This window comes from Triticum aestivum, chromosome 5B (genome assembly GCF_018294505.1).
Source record: "Triticum aestivum cultivar Chinese Spring chromosome 5B, IWGSC CS RefSeq v2.1, whole genome shotgun sequence".
Taxonomy (NCBI): Eukaryota; Viridiplantae; Streptophyta; class Magnoliopsida; order Poales; family Poaceae; genus Triticum; species Triticum aestivum.
In genome coordinates this window covers 693538404-693558009 of record NC_057807.1, presented here as the reverse complement: position 1 = coordinate 693558009, position 19606 = coordinate 693538404, and the positions used below count along the sequence as shown (strand labels likewise).

Sequence of the window (19606 nt, the reverse complement as noted above, 5' to 3'; positions counted from 1 at the left end):
GTAATGGGGAGTATCATATACTAGTATCATGCATATGATGATACTAGTGTATGATACTACCTCCCTAATGCTTAGTATTATATATTAGTATCATGTAGTACTTTATTTATTGTCATGCATGACACATAGTAGCATAACATTTATTATGAGGTATCATGATATGATACTCAACTCTCTTTTTCTTCATTTAATTCTATAACACCTTATCAAAATTGCCTAGTTGACATGCATGATACTAGCTATTATACTACCATTACAGCTAGCCTTAGGAGTGAGATTTATGTTAAGGATGGATGTTCACACTCATGCCAAAATTAAGTAAGAAAACTGTTTGAGGAAAATTGAATGTTTAGTGAAGAGATGGTCCATGGTGTAGATTTGTCAATTTTGTTTCTTGACCTCAGATGATAAATATGTATTTACCCTTGTCGCAACTTAGGCACTATCATAATTGTGAGTGCCAAGTCAGTAAATCCCATCCAGAAAGAGTTAGTGCAAAAAAAAGCTGCTAAATTTCCACGTGATGTGATGGCAATAAAACTAATTCCAAGATGTGTAGAGCAGATGACAACTAGTGTAAGATGATGTTCCTGCATGTGAAGTCAAACACAAACTAATTTATAGGGATGATTGTGTAGTTATAATATAAGATTTTTATATACCGATGGACTATGTGAACGTGTCACACATTCACACTAATTTGCATGAAGGGTTGTGAATAATATCTCCAACTAGAAGCTGTCCTATGAAAACATTTGGAAAATCATCTTAAATATCAACCACCACACATTACATCGCCGCTAAGAGAGCAACATGCCCAAGACCACTATCCACAGGAGTATTATATATACAACTACTCCAGTATGTGTGTTGTTGAAAAGTCACCAGAAATGTAGATGAAAGATGTATTAGTTGGTGTGTATCGTTGTGGATGTATGGATGCCATGCATGTCTGTAGGATGTTAACTTTATTCATTGGAATTGTAGACATTGGGAAAGAGCTAGGTAGTTTCACTGGATCATTTTGTAGTTGCTTGCCTGCATGTAGCATGCGGGTGATTGGATTGTGGCTTTTTTCTTCTAGCGTAGGTTAGCTGTCAATCTGATGTTTGTGGAGATATCACAAGAGATGGTTTGGAACTACAAATTGCTAGGATTTATGAAGTTTAATAGAGGATGTTGTAGCATGGCTATTACAAAATTAAACAAAATTAAATTTAACCTAACAATGAGAACCTCGTCTGAACACATGATTCGTCCACTACAATTCTTCTGTCCAGCGAAACTTTGTTCCATCAATTAATGTCGAGAATCACACGTCCCTAGGATTCAAGAGATGCCACGAGGGTGAAGTTACAACCATCATCAATCATCTTAAATCCATATAGGATGGCAGGAATGAGTCACCTCAAACCAAACAAATCCAGAGTTTTTTTGTTGTTGGAAACAAATCCAGCCCTCGGAAGGGGATCCGAGGGACCAACGGTACGCTGCCGGCGCCGCCGCCGCCGCCTCGTTCCGTCCGTCCCGCACCGCCCCACGCCGCAACTGAGCCTCGACTCCTCCGCCGCTGTCGCCATCTCTCCTCTCTATCTACTACGACTACGGGGCCGCCCGCGCACGTGTCCCCTCCCTCCCGTGGGTGAGACACGGACACTCCCTTGTTCCAGTCCGGTCCGGAGAGGCCGCCCGCTCCTTCCTCGGCGCGATGCTCCTCGCCTCCTCCGGCCAAATGGCGGCGCTCCGCCCGCCGCCGCGCCTCCTCCTCCTCCCGCCCCGCCCGGCCGCCCTGCCGCTCCGGCGCCGGCCCGGCCTGCTCGCCTCCTCGGCGAGGCGGCGTGGCGGCGCTGACCGCGTCTGCGTGCCCCGGTGCGCGGGCGCCACCCCCCCTCCGCAAACCTCCGCCGGCGGCTCCGCGGTTAGTCCCCCTGTCCGTCACTCCATCTCCTAAATTTCTCGTAGATTTCAAGCGGCCTCCAAATTGTCAGGACAGGCATCTCCCTTTTTCAGAGAAAGCAATAATAACAACCTCGTTAAGCTTTTGGGGCCGATTTGCCTCCGCCAAAAGAGGAACAAATTTTCTCTCAGAAAAAAGGGGTAGAATTTCTCTAAAAAAAGAGAGAATTGTAATTAATTCAGCCTGAAAAACTAGGGGGGGGGGGGGTGCAAAAGGGTAGCTTTCACCGGCTGCCAGTCATCGCGAGTCTTTCAGTGTTGTGAAGCAACAAGATAAGCATGATTTGCATCAGGAGTAAGTACAGAGTTTGGACTCCACGTGTGAAAACAAAGGGGTGCAAAAGGGTAGCTTTTACCTGGTGTCAGTCGCCGTCGAATCGGTGCTGCGACAGAGCGCCGCAACAGAGCCAGAGAAGTCATAATCCATGGCCATTAACGGGGCGTAACTGAGCTGCGGTAGTCAAAAATAACACTGGTTCTCCATAGCTCTGCCGGAGTCTGCCTTTTATTGCGTGCATCGAATTGCGAATGAATTCCATGGCTGGACATGGTCAGGTTTTAACTGTCTGCGTGATCAGTCTTTCAGTGTTGTGAATGCAGGAGAATAATAGTTTTACAAAGTAGGCATGTTCTGCATCAGTCGTACAGAGTTTGGGCTCCGCATGTGAAATTTTTGCCTGATACTTCCATATATCCACATTGCAGGTACAAATCCCGGCTCGCAGAAAGTGCTCTCCGTTTCTTGATAGTGCTCTATTGCCTGGTGGAAATGAATTGGCTGTGCATGAGTGGAAGGCCGTTCCAGATATTTGGAGGACAGCAGCAGAAAAATATGCTGACCGTGTAGCTCTGGTGGACCCTTATCATGATCCTCCGTCTGAATTGACTTATAAGCAGGTACTTGTTGAACCACCATAACCTTCTGTTGGTGCCTGATTATCTAAGACATTTTCTCTTGAAATAGGCATAGTTAGGCTTACATATGCTGTTTCTTTTGTTGCCAAAAACTACTTAAAATCTTGTGCAGTGGACTGCAACTTGCATATGCACTTCAATACTGTTTCAATATACTATGTAGTTCCAATCCCTTTGTGCAGTTGGCAATCCTTGTTTTTTTAATATATTTTATTTGACGTATGTTCTTTATTCAGCTTGAACAACAAATATTGGATTTCTCTCATGGTCTGCGGGTTGTTGGTGTTGCTCCAGATGAAAAGATAGCCCTTTTTGCTGACAACTCATGTCGGTGGCTAGTAGCAGATCAAGGTAATTTGCCTTTTTTTTGGTTTCAAGATGTTTAACATATAGTATGCTGAAGAAGTGAAGAGCACAAATCACCAGAATGCTAGAGTTGCTATATTTAAGCTTGTAGTTTCTACACGAGTGCAACTGTTACACTTTCCTAGCATAGAGAAAATGATGCAAACAACCAAATAATAACGGCTTTGCTATGCATTTTGCTGTTAAAAAAGATACTCAATAAATGCCAGCTTTTTTTCTTAACTGAATAAATGTCAGCTTCTTGAATGATGTGCTTACCATTTGTTGTGTTAGCTATCTAGGGGAGTTCATGTAACTGTCTTCAAATGGATGACCATATATGTTCATCAGTAATCATGCCACTGACACATGCAATCCAGGAATCATGGCTACTGGTGCTATCAATGTTGTTAGAGGAACAAAATCTTCCGATGAAGAACTGTTCCAAATATACAGTCACTCAGAAAGGTAAGTCTCAAGTCCTTTTGAAATTCTTCTGTTTTGCTTTTAATGATTGAGTATGCAGTCTAGGAGCCAGTATAAATCTAAGTCATGCACAACATAAATGAAATTTCATTCACTTGTCTCTTTCTACCCTTTGAACTGTTGAGCCACGAGCCTGTCAGGATTTAGGACCTGGCTTTTGTAAGGCAATAAACCATTTTTATATGCCTATTTAAATGCTTCCACTGATTTTGTTTGATGGCATGTTGAGATTATAACTGAGAGAGGTGAGGACTGTTAAGGGGATATGGAATTTGAGGTGCAAGTTTGGCATGATGTTGCCATCTATAGTTAAAGAAAAAATTGGATGGATCATCTTTCGGATCAGACCTGTCTTAGCTCGTGAAAAAAATAACAACATCTGCATTCTAATTTTGAAATCTTTACTGGACCAAAATGTCCATAATATGCTATTATGATCTTGCGCAATGCTTGCCATGAACTTAATCTCTCAAAGTATGCTTGCTTGGTTATTGTTTTGCATCTGGAAAGTTTTGCCTCAAACATAGCAGGCCGTATATAGTACATTGACTCTAGAAATATGGATTGTTAGTTCATGGTATTATGATCAGTATCTTTATGCTTATGCACTGTAATTTTTATACTTTTTACTTTCATGTTATAATACGACTTTATTGTTTTTTCCCATCACAGTATTGCACTTGTTGTGGACAGTCCTCAATTCTTTAACCGGCTTGCAGAATCTTTCATTTCAAGGATTAATGCAAGATTCATTGTGCTACTTTGGGGTGATAAATCATCCCTAAATAGTAAAGCTGTGATGGACATACCAGTTTATGACTACAATGATATCACTGAACTTGGACGAGAAAATCGCAATGCATTATGCTACTCAAGCGAGCTATCCGAGCAAGGTATCTTTGCATGATATCATAATGTGATATGAATCACAAGAAATGTTTAGCTGAAGATATATGGAGTACGTTTCTTCCAATTTTTGTTACTTCACTTTCTTCTGCATTTCTGACATCAAATGTCACATAAGTTGCTAATCATTTGCTTCATGTAAGAATGTAAGATGTCTTACCATCCAATAAGCTAAGCATCCCAATACCAGTATACAATTGATAGATGTACCTAATCTTGTTAGTTTCGCAAGCTTGTTATTTAATGGTTGGCTCAGTCATTTAGTTATATCCAGAGCTTGCCACTCAAGTTCCTTGCAGCCAACGCCAATTGGTTTCTTTCTTAATAGCTTTGGCATCTGTTGTTTTAAAGAGGAGCACTTAAATTTTGTTTCCTTACAGAATATGGCGTCACTAGGAAACTCTTAAAGATTTTTATTTCTGTAGAAAAATCTTCTTTTATTTCTGAACTTTCAAGCAGTCAACTTGCATCCAATAATATGGTTCCTCTTCTTCCAACCATGTCGTAGTTTATTACAACTTTTTCTTCTTTCAGGTCAGCAAGGCGTCTTCGAAGCTATTGGTCCAGAAGACGTTGCGACCCTAATATATACTAGCGGAACAGGTGGCACACCAAAAGGCGTGATGCTTACACACCGAAATCTCTTGCATCAGGTTTCAGCAATGATGAAATTTTGTCAATGAATTTTAAGTAATACTATGCTGTGTGCAATAAGCCAATAACCTCTACTTATATCATGTTTTCCTCGATTTTCTAGAAGTATCCCAAGTCTGAAGCGCCTTGATTTTTTTTAACTGACTTCTGTAGTTTTTTTAATCTTGTATCCACATTAATCTTTACGCTATTTATGTTCTGCAGATAAATAACTTATGGGATATTGTTCCAGCAGTACCTGGTGATAGGTTCCTAAGCATGCTTCCACCCTGGCATGCATACGAGCGTTCTACTGAGTACTTCATCTTCACTCATGGAATTCAACAAGTTTACACTACTGTGAAGCACCTGAAGGTATGATTTTGGTGCTTTCCATCATAAAATACTTCATTTTAGTCAGTTTTGGTAAGAGGCCTAGTGATGTCATTAAGAAGTTATTGCGACGTAGTAGTATTCATGTGCTCATGGGTTATGCTTTCATAGATTTAGCAGCCTACCGAAAGCTGCAAACTTAGTGATGGACATTGCACTAACATGTGCAGTCTGCAGAACTCTAGACCTGCTAATTTTCATGCGAAAGCGGTATCACGATGCGCTCAACAGGGTTTCTGTGTGGCGTGCAGTACTCTACTTGTTCTACTTTTATTGTCTGACTGTTGTACAAGATGCTGAAATTGCTTATTCATGTTAACATCTTTATGTTCTTTTATAGGCAGATTTGCAGCTCCACCAACCCCATTATATTATCTCTGTACCACTGGTCTATGAAACTCTGCACAGGTCAGTTTCTATGACTATGATGTTAAATTGTGTATGTAAACTGTGACGTGTTCTACAGGCAGTGGTATTGGATAGTAGAATTTCTTCAGTTCTGTAGTGCCCTAAATGCGGCTCAGCATATTCGTCTTTTGTTTGCTATCAACATCTATCTTTAATTATATCCTTTTTTGGCTTGTTTGCGTTATCATATTTTTTATTCATGAATCAATATTTCTTGTAGATCAGTAGTGATTAGCAACAGTATGTAAAAAAAGTCTTTGATCCATTTTGTAATGTTTCCTCACTCTTTACAGTTCGATTCAGAGGCAGATATCTGCTAGTTCTCCTGCTCGAAAAACTGTTGCCCTTGCACTTATCAAGATAAGTTTGCTATTTATGGAGGCAAAGAAAATATATGAGGTATGAATCCCGAGTTAGCATGAGTCACCTCATTCTCTTAGCTGCAAGTAAAGTCGTTATCTTTTCTTCCTCTCATTCTTTGGTGACTGGATGTTCTCTATAAATCCCATTGGATTCTGCGTGTAGCTGAGTCAATTTTCCTTTTTCTGTCTTCTTTTTCTGTTATTCTGGAAAGGGAACAGTCTTATCAAACAGTCCTGTCAAGCAATCATTCATTTTCTACATGTTCAATTATCTACGGGCAAGAATCGTCGCTGCTCTTTTGTGGCCTTTACATAATCTGGCAAAGATGTTAGTCTACAAGAAAATCCATTCTTCCATCGGAATTTCGAAGGTACATTTATTTTGCCTGCGTGCCTATTTCTGTGCTACCTCGATAATCTTTGTGCAGTTTTGAGTGTGAGCTCCCTAAATTTTTGCATACTTACTAATTCTATGGTTTCTGTGATAATTTGCAGGCTGGTATTAGTGGTGGAGGAAGTCTTCCGATGCATGTTGACAAGTTTTTTGAGGTAGAGGATTGGCGATAAATAAACTTCTTATATTAACATCCTTTCACCGATATTGTTCTCTTCCAGGCTATTGGTATCAAAGTGCAAAATGGCTACGGTCTAACAGAGACTTCCCCTGTTGTAGCTGCTAGACGGCCATTCTGTAACGTAAGAGGTTCCACAGGACTTGTTTCTATATATTATATGCATTTATAGTCTGATCTTTTGGTATGTTGCATAATAAACTGTTGGTTCCCCTGTTGGTTTTATATTTAATAAGAAATATTAGAGAGCGGCGTTTTGGCTCCTAGGTGCATATGCACCCATTGTCGAAATACACATTTCGAAAAGTTGAAAAATCCGAAACAAAAATCCCACGTGTATATCCGGACATTTTATGTGCGTGCACAAGGTTTTAGTGAAAAACGACGTTTTTTGTGGCTTGTGTAAAAAAGATAAAGAAATGTCTCGTGAATAGTTAGAATGAAGCATTAGAAATTGTCTTTTTTTACACAAGCCACAAAAAACGTCGTTTTTCACTGAAACCTTGTGCACGCACATAAAATGTACGGATATACACGCGGGGTTTTTGTTCTGAATTTTTCAACTTTTCGAAATGTGTATTTCGACAATGGGTGCATATGCACCTAGGAGCCAAAGGCAATTACCGGAAATATTATAAATTGTTTTACTCATTGGGGAAAGCAACAGATAACAAGATCATATAGTGAGTTAAATCTTGCATAATTTGGTACTGAATCCTTGAAAATGGGCAAAAAGAGAGGAACAATGTTATTGGTATTCTTCAGATAACACATTCTTGCTCCCAGAAAAGAGATAAACTCAGATCTTGCCTGTGAAATGCATAAAATGTTCTCGCAATTTTTGTCTTTTTATAAAGGAGCATATCTTCATGCTGGATATTCAGTTTCTAAGGACAACAGAACATGATAATTCTGGTGCTATATTTGGTGCTAATCTTTTGCTTCTTGGCTTCCTGGACATTTTTGTGTGTGATTTCAACTGATTGCCAACTTGTAACCGCTTGGGTAGTATAGTACCATCAAAATAATCTCCACATTTCTCATTAGACAAATGTGCGTGATTTGCCTCCCATTTGTGCTCTTGTACTAACATAATCAGTTGATGTAACAAGGTTCTTGGCACAGTTGGCCACCCAATAAAGCATACAGAAATCAAGATCGTGGACATAGAGACCGGTGAGGTGCTCCCAGATGGTTCAAAGGGGATTGTGAAGATTAAAGGACTGCCAGTAATGAAGGGATATTATAAGGTTCTATCTATTCACTTTTTACCAATACGAATGAACTGTCAAATATAAAAGAAACCGGCCTTCTGTAAACATATTACTTGGTGAAATAAACATATTTACCTTGATGTCTGACACTTAGCTAAATCTCACAATCCATGTTAAGATACCATGTGCTCTGAGCTTATGTATTTAAGCCTTCTTCTTCCTTAGAAGGTTCTCATTTATGATCTCCTAAAACTTTGGTTGTCACAGAATCCATCTGCTACAAATAAAGCTTTGGATCTAGAAGGTTGGTTCAACACTGGAGATATAGGTTGGATTGCACCTCACCATGCCACAGGTCCTAGTCGAAAGTGTGGAGGGATGCTTGTTCTTGAAGGGCGTGCAAAGGATACAATAGTTCTCACTACAGGTATGTATTATGTAAGATCTATTTACTGTTATCTCTGTACGTTGATTATGACATTCGACTTCTTTCTATACTGATGTTGTACTCTGGAAATCAATTCATTCGTATGTAGCTGGATATCATGTAACTCTAGTTATATCTGACGGCACTTGGATGTTTACTAGATCTGATTGTGCTTGAATGTTCCAATTTTCAGGAGAAAATGTTGAACCTGCTGAGCTTGAGGAAGCAGCAAGCAGAAGTAGCTTGATTGATCAGATAATGGTTATTGGCCAGGTAGGGCAAGAAGCATAACCACACAATTGCTACATAAATCATACTATGTGTTATATTATGATCATTACTATGGCCAATTGATGCTCCTTGACATGGCCTGTGGGAAAATAGAATTCCTCAAGTGATAGGGAAAATGGTTTTTGGAACTGCCAGACCATTATTTGAAACCATGCGGTGTGTTTTCGTTCATGAAAAGATTTATCATAACATGATTTGATTTAGATATTGCAGTGATGAAATAGATCATCAGTACCACTGGTGAAGTCATGAACTTTGTTATTTGTTCTTTACATAGGATCGGCGGCGCCTCGGTGCTATTATTGTTCCCAACAATGACGAAGTCGTGGCAGCAGCAAAAAGAAAGTCTAGCCTTGATGGGAACAACGGGCTAGCCAAAGATATGGTCATGAGCTTGTTATATGCTGAGCTGAAAACTTGGTAAGAGTTGAGCGCTTTGCTATTTGATTTGTTCAGATAACCCTATCTTCCTTGATAGTTCATTGGCTATCATAATGGAGACCTTTTAGCTAATCTGGAGACGTTCCAAAACCGTGGTAGAATTGAATCGTTCACTGTATTTTAGGATTTTATAAATTTTGTCATTGTGAACTGAGTCTCGTCGGTCAAATGTCTCGTAGTAGAATTGAATTAGTTTGTTAATTCATGTCAGGATGGCTGGTTGCTCATTCCAGATTGGCCCTATTCTTGTTGTCGACGAACCATTTACGGTAAGATTTTCTAGAACAGCACACTGGGAGTTTTCGCTGGCTAATTATTAAGTAGCTACTTTACTATTTACTTACAAGCTTTGCGTGATCTTGTTATTCAGATTGATAATGGTTTGATGACACCAACCATGAAAATAAGAAGGGACAAAGTGGCGGCCAAGTATCAGAGTGAGATTGAAGCCTTGTACAAGTGAGATGTTTGCTCAAAAAAAAAAAAAAAAGTGAGATGTGGACCCAGGGCAGCGCAAACAAGGCGATCACTCCGGGCTGTGCTCTGTTTGATGCGAATCTGTACTGAAAATTGGGTGTGAAATAAAAGAAGCAGAAGCAAAGCAATTGCAGAGGCCGTAATAAGTTGAAAAAACATGTATTTTTTCGATAATGTGAAGAAAAAAAAATATGTATACATTTAACAGAGTTTGGTAGTATCACTCAAAACCCAAATCTATGGCTTGCCACAGTGAAAAATCAATCTTCTAATTACATCAACCATAGCTACGTACATTACTACTGTATTCAAGTAAAATGCTTGCTGGTTAGTGCTTGGCATGGCCGGATCACGCCTCAGAAGGGGGACACGAGCCGGCACCACAGAGCGATGACCGCCGCCGCGACGACCGCCCTGGCCACAGCCCGGCAGCCACCATCACCATCGTCCACGGTGACTGCCACTGCCTGCTTCTTGTCCTCGGCCTCGGCCTTGACCTCTCCGTCGTCCATGGTGGCCGTCTGCTTCCTGCCCTCGGCCTCGACGACGGCACATTTCTTCTTCTTCTTGGTCTTCTTGCCACGTTTCGCCGGCTTGGCGCCACCATCACCTGAACCTGAACATGCGCTCACGTCGACATTATGGGCCGGCGCTTTCTCCTCCTCTACCTCGGCGGCAGCTTTCCTGTGCTTCCGGCCGTAGGCGGCACCGTGGCCAGGGTCGTCATCGCCAAGGGCAGCCCACATGTTGGCACCGCCGGCCGCGGCGCCTTCCACCGCTGCCGCCTTGCGTGCCCGCCGGCGCTGGGCCACCGTCCCACCTTTGGCGACCACGGCAACGAACTCTGCTTCATCTTCCACTTTACCCATCTCTTCGTTCTCCCATTCTATGCCGACAACTTCTTCTTCCTCCTCCTCCTCGCTCGGCGTGGCCACGGCCGGCGTCTCCTTTGCCTCGCCACCGCCGGGCTGGTGTTCCGGGAGTCCGGGTATCGCCGGAACAGCCGGTGGCGCCTCGAGCGGCATCTGCTTTCCATAGATGGCGGCCATAGCGATCCGTGTAAAACGCTCCATCATGTCGTCCATGGTGCCCGCCGGCGCCGCCTGCTCGTGCTTGCCGACCCCGGCCGCGCCTCTCTTCGTGGCCTTCTTGGTGCCCTTCTTGGTGCCACGTTTCGTCGCGGGCGGCTTGGCAGCCCGCGGCGGCGGCGCCACCTCCTCCGCCTTGGCCGCGGCTTTCTTGACGAGCTTCCGGCCGTGGACGACGGCGTCGTCGGCGCTGTGGCCGGGGTCGTTGTTGCGCAGCACGGCCCACATGTTGGCGCCGGCGATCGCTATGCCTCCTCCCGCTCCGGCCATCTCGATCGAGTCAGGCAGGTGGCTGATGAACTCTAAGCTAGCGTTCGCTGTGATTGCGGTAGAACTAGCTATGTGCCGATCACGTACGATGCGGTCGTATATAAAGGTCGGGAGCGGAGCGAGGGACAGTCCGACTCGGTTTGGAGCAGGCACTACGTGCTGCTCACTGCTCGTCCCGGACTCGGACACGCACCTAGTTTTCTTTTTCTTTTTTATTACTCGATGAAACCGATGTCATGCTGGAGAATTGCATGTACTCCCTCTGTAAACTAATATAAGAGCGTTTGGATCACTAGTTAGTGATCCAAACGCTCTTATATTAGTTTACAGAGGGAGTACAACGTTAAAAATACGGGCGCTGCTACGCGTAAGCCGACGGATCTGCCGCCTCGCGAGACGTCAGATATGGCGGACTGAGCGGCCAGCGTCACCCTCTACCACTGCAACAAAGGTCGTGTAATTTTCTGCAACACGGGTCATGTTGCAAGAATTTTGCAAAACATAGGTCCGGTTGCAAATTTATTTTTGCAACAGAGATCATGTTACCGTTTTCTTTAACAGAGGCCATGCTACATTTTTTTTTGCAATAAAGGTTTTGTTACATTTTGTTGTTTGCAATAGCGGCCCTATTGCAATTTAATTATTTTTGTAACAGAGGTTTTCTTGCAGTTTTATTTTGCAACAGAGGTGTTGTTGCGCAAATGAGAGATAAGCGGAGTTCACTACGTCATTGGGACACGTGGCGTGCAACAAGGGGGCAGACGCAAGCTTGCTAATCCACTGGTTGAACAATAGTGTTTTCCTAAAAATATGTGAAAAAGAAATACAATGCGATACACGGCCACAAAACAGAGGGAGAAAAATAACAACCAGACACACAACCCTAAAAACAGCAAGAAAGAAAAAAACTACCCGACAGAATCACAGAAAACCAAGGCATAATAAACTCGCTAATGCAACAAGAAGCGACCCTGGTGTTGTTTTCTCTTAGAGGAAAGGCGGGAGATAGGCACCGGTCGACCGGCCCAAATTTTGGCAGGTCGCCGGGCAGCCCTTTGGTCCCTCCGCGTCTAAACTGTCCGATTGGTTTCATTCCCCTCACATGCCCTCTCTCAGAAAAAGATGGCGGCCGCACTCTCTCTCCTGTGTCCCACATCGTGAATTCTTGCCCTCGCTGTTTGTCTCGCCCTTGACACAATTTCACCGCAGCTGCTCGCCGCCGTCAAACGCAACAACAATAGAAATCCATTGACTGTGCATCCATGGGTAGTAGCAAAAAACAGACATTAGATGTATAAAAATGTGAACACCTTAATAGCAAAATCGATAATAGTTACAGCAAAAACACATAGACGTGGGTCTTGGCATGTCATTAAAAAGGATGCAGCAGCTGACGACGACGTTGATAGTAACAAAACTCAAAATGATGATAGCAAAAAATGGTACAGTGGTTCCACCAAACAAAAGACATGGTAGCAAAAACTTTGGTTGGTTCCAGCAAAAACCAAACATGGTGGTAGCAAAAAATTTGGCGCACTACTTCTACCAAAACAAAAACATGGTAGCAAAAAATTGGGTTGATACTAGCAAAAACACGAACAAACATGGTAGCAAAAAAAAGGCTGGTTCTAGGAAAAAAAAGGCAATTGTAGCAAAATTTGGGGTTGCTTCCAGCAAAAAAGACCCTAGTCGGATCTCCAGCACTTGTCACCATGGTTCCAAACGCCCTGAACGCCGCCCGCCGTGGCTCTCCAGCACTTGTCGCCGCCTTCTCCAGCACCGGTGGGTGCTAATTGCAGCACTTGTCACCGTCGTCTCCAATCTTGTGGTTTGGTCCCGGCACCGCGTTGTTGGTCCCAGCACCAGGTGGCGCTGTCGGATGCAACTCAATCCACCATCGGTTGCAGCACCACAACCTATAGGGTTGAAGATTGCAACGGTTTTAGGAAACTTCTGGTAAGTTTTTTCCCCTTTTTCTTTTTCTTCTCCATTTTTTCGGGCTAGGTTTTGTCCCAATTTTTCAGTTTTTCTATTTCTTCTACTTTGTATATATATTCCTTTTACTCAAATCCACAAACAAAAAAAAATTCAAACTCATGAACTGTCTCTAATCTGCAAATGTTTTATTCAAATTCATAAACTTCTTTGAAAATCACAAACATTTATTTTTCAAATTTTATAAACTTCTATTCAAACACTTGAACTTATTTCAAATGCAGAAACATTTTTAAACCCATAAGTATTTTTTAAACCCATTTTTTTTAAAAAGTCAATGGCCAACCAATCAATGGTTGACCGGTCAACCAAGTGAGCGGAGGGGAACAACGGAACGAAACCCACAAGCCGGTTAGAAGGATAGGCAAAAACGAGTTGCTCTTGGTGATGCTTTTGGTAACATTTCATTTAACTCCTGCTGAAAATAAGAGGAAAGAAATCCTATACGGGCCCAAGGCACTCGCTGCCCCGCTATAAAAAAGCGTCTTTGCGTTGCGCCCAAATTCTGTTTTTTCTTCCCCACCAAGCCCTACCTCTCGGTTGGGACATCCTATTTAGCGCGCTGTGTGATGGGAAGCGATGAAACGAACACCCCCTCCATGCCATTTTAGGCCGGGCCATGTGCAGGGCGGGGCGCCTCCTTTTTCTGTTTTTCTCTTACTTTTTTGTTTTTTTAATCTTTTATCTTCTTTCCAAGGATTTCAAGAAATCTTCACAAAATATTAGAAATCTCCGACGCTAAAAATACGGCCCAGTCGCGCCCTCAAAAGTCCAATTTTCGCCGATTAGGCCCGAATTTGGCGCCGGCGGACTAAGGCCGAACCCCACGCGCTAGGGGGTGCCGTGGGAAGTGTTTTTGCCGCGAAAGCCTGGTGGGGCCGCCGAGTTAGCGACCAGCCTCGTCTCGTCTTCCTCATCACCTCGTTTTCCCACGGGGCATCAATGCCAAGGCTGCCACCGGTCAGCCTTCCATTGATTCCTCACGGGCGGCGCAGTGCGGCGACGCGCCCCTCTCCCGCCCCGCGTACACACGTTTGCCGCCCCCCGACCGCTATAAAAGGCGGCCCCTCCCTCGCCAGTGGACGCACTTGTCTGCAGCCCCTCTCTCGCCGTCGACGCCCCCATCTCGTCTTCCTCTCTCCCCGTCTACAACCACCGTGTGTACGCCCGCCAATGGGAGAGCGGTTCCCCGGTGATGGAGCGGCGGCCGCCACCTGCACAAGTGGGAGGCCCACCTCCTCCACGAGGCGAACTACCCGGCGCCTCCAGACATGCGCGTGTCGGGGCGGTGGAGGCTCAGCGCCGGAGGCATTCCCGAACCCCGCAGCCCGATGCCGCCCGCTTCCATGGCGAGATCGAGCGCGTTCAGGCATCCCTGCCGGAGGAGGTGCAGGGCCTCCCGGAGTACGCCGCCAGCAACCATGCGCACTCGGCGGCGTACTTACAGCGCCCCCACGAGGAGCAGCTCGCCTCCACCAACAACGCGTCGGTGATGGGGCACCGCAGCATCGACAGCCGCCGTCTGTGGTGGGGCGTCCCCTGGCGGATGCTCCACTTTGTCCTCGAGCACCTCGAGGGCGGCAACGAGCTGCCGCTCGAGTACCCGGCGAGGGCGAGGGCGGCGTCATCGTCCTCGAGGACAACGACGACGAGGCACCGCCTCCAGCCAAACTGGACGGCGGCGGCGTGAAGGAAGAGGACGACGACGATGATTATAGCGCCTTCGGCAAGCTCTTCGACCTGTAGGTGGCGTGGTAGTAGTAGTAGTAGTAGTAGTAGTTTTATTTTTTTAGAGCATGTTTTCAATATGTAAAGAAACTAACTATTCGTTTGCACATATTCGATATGAAATCTCAAAAGCGAGCTAGGAAGAGGAAGAAAGAGAGGGCCTAAGAGCAATGGGGATGAGAACATAGAGGAAAGCCTAAGTTATCGGTTCTTCACCTCTTGTGCCGAGGTGGAAATCCCGTTTGGTATTTTCCCGATGCCTCTCATTCCTATCGTTCTTAAGCGCTCCTTCCTCTTCCTTTTTGTTTGCTGAATCTTTTAGCAGAAAAACTGGACGTATATGTGGATATATTGAGATGGTATGAGATGTCCATTGCGAGACATGAAGAGGAAGAAAAGGTGACCTAAGAGCAGTGGGCATGGGAACATGATGGAAGGCTAAAGCACTTGTTCCTCGTCTAACACTAGAGGAGGCTTTGGTTTGAGTTTTTGTGATGCCTTCCATGCCTATTGTTCTTTGGTGCCCCTTCCTCTTCATGGGATATGCAACATAAAAAGGATTCATAGAATAACATAATTTGGTCAAGTTCATACACCCTGCATAGTAGGAGGGTTATTTTCCATGTTTTTTTGGCATGCCTTAATCCTTCGGTTAGATAAGATGCCGGATTGTTAGCTGGTTTATACTACAGCCTCAAAGCCAAGGTTTTGTCAATCAAGGCAACAATTAGATCAGATATTGACATAGCTAACTTAAATCAGTAAGTAGATTTTGACATTAAACTAAAAATTAGGGTTGTTACATGATTAATAACTCAAACGCCAGATTAGCTAAACTGCTTGAAGTTTCAAGAGCCCACAAGCTACTTAAACGTGGTTTGATAAACATGTAGTTTCAGTGGCAAGTTGCCCACAAGTCGATCCATTTGGGGAGGGCTAGAATTTCTTGGGATGCACTGAAATGTAATATCATGAAAAAAAATATTGATTCGTCCGTTTGCTGTTGCAAAACACACCATTACAAAATCTGGACATCTGAGGATTTCACTAATTCTTATCTGAAGAACATTGCACAGTTTAAACAATTATTCTCCAGAATTATTGAAGCCCAAATTATCACACTACATCAAAGGAAGTTCTGAAGTAATAGTATTTGAATGGTAGATATCAGCCAATTGATGCAGGTCAAGCATGATATGAGGAATGAGGAGTTTAGACAGAGTCGCGTGGTAAATGCATGCGAGCGTATTACTCTTATCAGTTAATCACATCAATGACATACCACTCTGGCCACTCTAGCTAAGACTACGAGCAGAAATCGGAGTGGAAAAGATGGTAATTGGCACACAAAACATGAAACAATATCAATATAGCAACCTAATGGATAAAATACACAGATTAGCAAGAAACAACCATGACCGCAACAGGATATATCTGCAGCTTCGAAAATTGTGAACTCCGATGGAATTTGCAGTTTTGTATAATTCATCCACTAGTAGATAAACCACCATTAGTCCCGGTTGGTAAGGGCCTTTTTCCTGGTTCCTAAACCGGGACTAAAGGGTCGTTACTAATGCCCTGGCCCTTTCGTCCCGGTTCAGTCCAGAACCGGGACAGATGGGCCTCCACGTGGCCGGTGCGCCGAGCCCACGCATGAGGGCCTTTGGTCCCGGTTAGTGGCACCAACCGGGACCAATAGGCTGTGGTTTTTTTTGAAGGGGGGGGGGGGTTGGGGGTTTTGGGGGGTTAATTTAGGTGTTTCATATATTGTGTTAGCTAGCTAATTAATAGAAAGAAGTGTCCTCTTATGTCCGTGCTTGGTCGACGCTACGTACTATACATACAGAGGCCCTCGACACGCTAGCTAGTAAGAAAATGAAGAAAACCATTAAGTACAGAAGTTCGTCATGCATACCGAGAGAAGTGATCGATCGACCTCTCCTTCTCCGAGAGATTGGTCGAACAACAAGTTTTCGTATTATCTATCCGACGCTACTGGCTACATACATATACGATATGTAAGATCTCTTACAATCCCCTAGCAATTGAAATCAACTTCCACATGGTATTCTTCGGCTTTATTGATGACATGGTCAAGAAAGAATCCCGCCAATTCCTCTTGAATTGCTTTCATGCGATCTTGTAGTAGGATTTCATTCCGCATCTGCCACGTCTAATTTGAAGAAGGGGGTTAATACATATGTATGAATGAAACTCAACAGAAATGATGGTGTAATAAAATGAAATTATGAATATTATTGCTTACGCACTTCATATTGTCTTTTAGAGTACCCTCTCTTATTTTTCAAAGTCGCGTTGTAGATGAACTCGCACACGTAGTATCCATAGTAATTATTCCCTTGTTCCTGCCACAAGAACTTTACGAGAAATAGAGGTCAATCAAACTGATAATGAAGCATTATAAATGGCATTGATGAAAGTATAGCTATAGAATCAACGGGAGATGCGCGCAACTAGCTATCTAGTAGTACTTACTTTCGGGTATGTATATCGCAGCTCCTTCGGCAGTCCCGGAGCTTCTGCGGTGAACTGTTTTCAAACCCTGCAAGACAAAGAAAATAATTATTATTACTTGAGATATGAGGAAATGAACAAAAAGTTGCCGATATGGTGCGATAATGATCGATTGAACTTACTTGTTGAGCATTTTAGTCATGTCCGCATAGGTTTCGGGATCTTTTCGTCTCGAGACTAAGACGGTTACTAGTCCCAGCTCAAGCTTAATCTCCAGAAGAACATAGTGAAAGCTGCGCACGCATGCATAACTCATCAATTACATTACTATAACCTCGCTCGAGTAATAAGGGAAACCGAATATGCACACGACAGTAACACTCACTCGAAGTTGTAAGGAAAGAGTATTAAATCTTTGTTTTGATTTTTGATCAACGATTGTAGCAAGTTGGCCTCGGCCTCTTTGCCATGCTTTTTAACCTGAATTTCATCTATGATATTTGTGTTAATGAACCCAATATCATACATTTCTTGTTTTCTACACTCGACGATCTTCAATCTGCATAATATAGTGAGGATAATTAATTATAAATACATGCAATGAAAGAGCTGAGCTATATATAGAGACTAAATGACAGAAATAGTACTTACAGACAGTAGCAAAAGACCGTTAATTTATCGAGGGCCTTTTGATTGAAGAACTCGAAGAACTCCTCAAATGGAACAAGCAACAGATCAGTTCCAACGAGATCGTGCTCCTCTTTAATTCTTAGATACAAAGTATTCGTCCCCCCAGACTCTCTGCAGGTTTTCATGTACCAATTATGGAATCTTCGCATCATCGTTGTTAGAGATTTTTCATCTTTGACGAGAGGCTTCCCGTACTCATATATGTGTTCGTCCACCTCCATGAAATCAAAATTTACATCGTCAGGCAGGTAATCTGCTAGATTGCTATAACCGGGCACCGTCCCCGGAGCATTAGCGACGATGTTGCCGCAAGACACATTGAGCGGGGGGCACGATTGATTTGCTTGTTTGCCGAGTTGGGCAATTTTTTTGCAGCTGCTCGTTCTTTTAACCTTTGATCACTGACAGTACTTCCCGACCGCTCTACTTCGAGATATGCCTGTTCAGTAATGCGCTCATAGTTGGTTCTCGGCGGAGACTTTTGTGGTTTCCTCAGGCCATCGATAGTGCGCTTTGCTTTCACCGGATCTACCTTCTCCTCAGGAGGTGGATGTCTCTTTGCTTTCAACCCTTCAAAGAAGTCCTCCACTTCGGTCCGCACGATCTTCGTGTTTTCCTCCTCGGTCCTCTTGTACGGTATCTGTGGCTGTACTGCTAGACGGCGGAGCAAACAGAGCGGCTGCAGCGTTTGTCTTCTTTCGTGCTTGCTTACAAGGCGGAGGAGAAGGGCTATGACGCTCTGGAGCAGCCGGGGAGGCGGCGGTCTCTTCCGCCCTTGCTGGCGAGGCGAAGAAGGAGGAGGCTGCTGGCTGCTCGGGCGCGCCGGCGCAGGCGGAGAAGGAGGCGGAGTGCCGCCACGCACCGGAGAAGGAGGCCGAGTTTCCTGATCGTCACTCGCCGGAGGAGGAGGCGGTGGAGGAGGCGGAGTGCCCTGACTCGCCGGAGGAGGAGGAGGAGGCGTCCAGTTCGGAAGGTTGATGAACTCCTTCTGCCATAGGCATGGAGTCTTCAGAGCAGAACCCAGCCGAGTCTCCCCTTCACCGGTAGGGTGGTCAAGCTGGAGGTCCTCAAATCCCTCCTCGTCCACCGTCACCCTAGCATATCCTTCTGGAATCAGACGACAATGAAAAGTTGTGCCGAGTTCAGGAGGTCGAACTTGGCCGACAACCGCCTTGACTTTTAAGTTCTGCCATTGCATCATAAGGTGGTAGTTTTGAGACTCCGTGATAAAATCCACGGAGTAGCTAGCAGGAGCCGTCAAGACATGCTTCGGCTAAAGCAGCTCGGTGGAAGCCACGCTGCTTCTCCGCCGAGATGGCGGGGTAGCTTCGGGGGAAGCTTCGGCAGTTCGTTTGCTGCGATTTGCTTCTCGTTCCTGTATCGCTTGTACCCTTGCGTGCTGCGCCTGCAGTTCGGTGTGCTGCACTTTCTTCCTCCTCTCCTGGCATTTGTAACCGTCTGCATCCGGAAAACCAACCTTCCATGGAACAGAGCCTGGTGTGCCTCGTGTCCGTCCAGGGTGCTCAGGATTCCC

At 44.3% G+C, this 19606-nt stretch overlaps 1 protein-coding gene across 1 annotated transcript; it reads left to right on the top strand.

Annotated features, from left to right (window-relative positions):
* Positions 1 to 1415: 1415 nt before the first annotated feature.
* LOC123114297 (probable acyl-activating enzyme 16, chloroplastic) lies at positions 1416 to 9822 on the top strand. Its single transcript, XM_044535725.1, has 18 exons — positions 1416 to 1918; positions 2662 to 2853; positions 3108 to 3222; positions 3597 to 3684; positions 4375 to 4595; positions 5143 to 5261; positions 5467 to 5616; positions 5975 to 6042; positions 6336 to 6441; positions 6617 to 6775; positions 6900 to 6953; positions 7020 to 7100; positions 8089 to 8226; positions 8458 to 8617; positions 8811 to 8890; positions 9186 to 9328; positions 9561 to 9618; positions 9720 to 9822. The coding sequence occupies exons 1-18, from the start codon at positions 1709 to 1711 to the stop codon at positions 9810 to 9812; spliced, it is 2235 nt and encodes a 744-aa protein (XP_044391660.1). The 5' UTR covers positions 1416 to 1708; the 3' UTR covers positions 9813 to 9822.
* The last annotated feature ends 9784 nt before the right edge of the window (positions 9823 to 19606 follow it).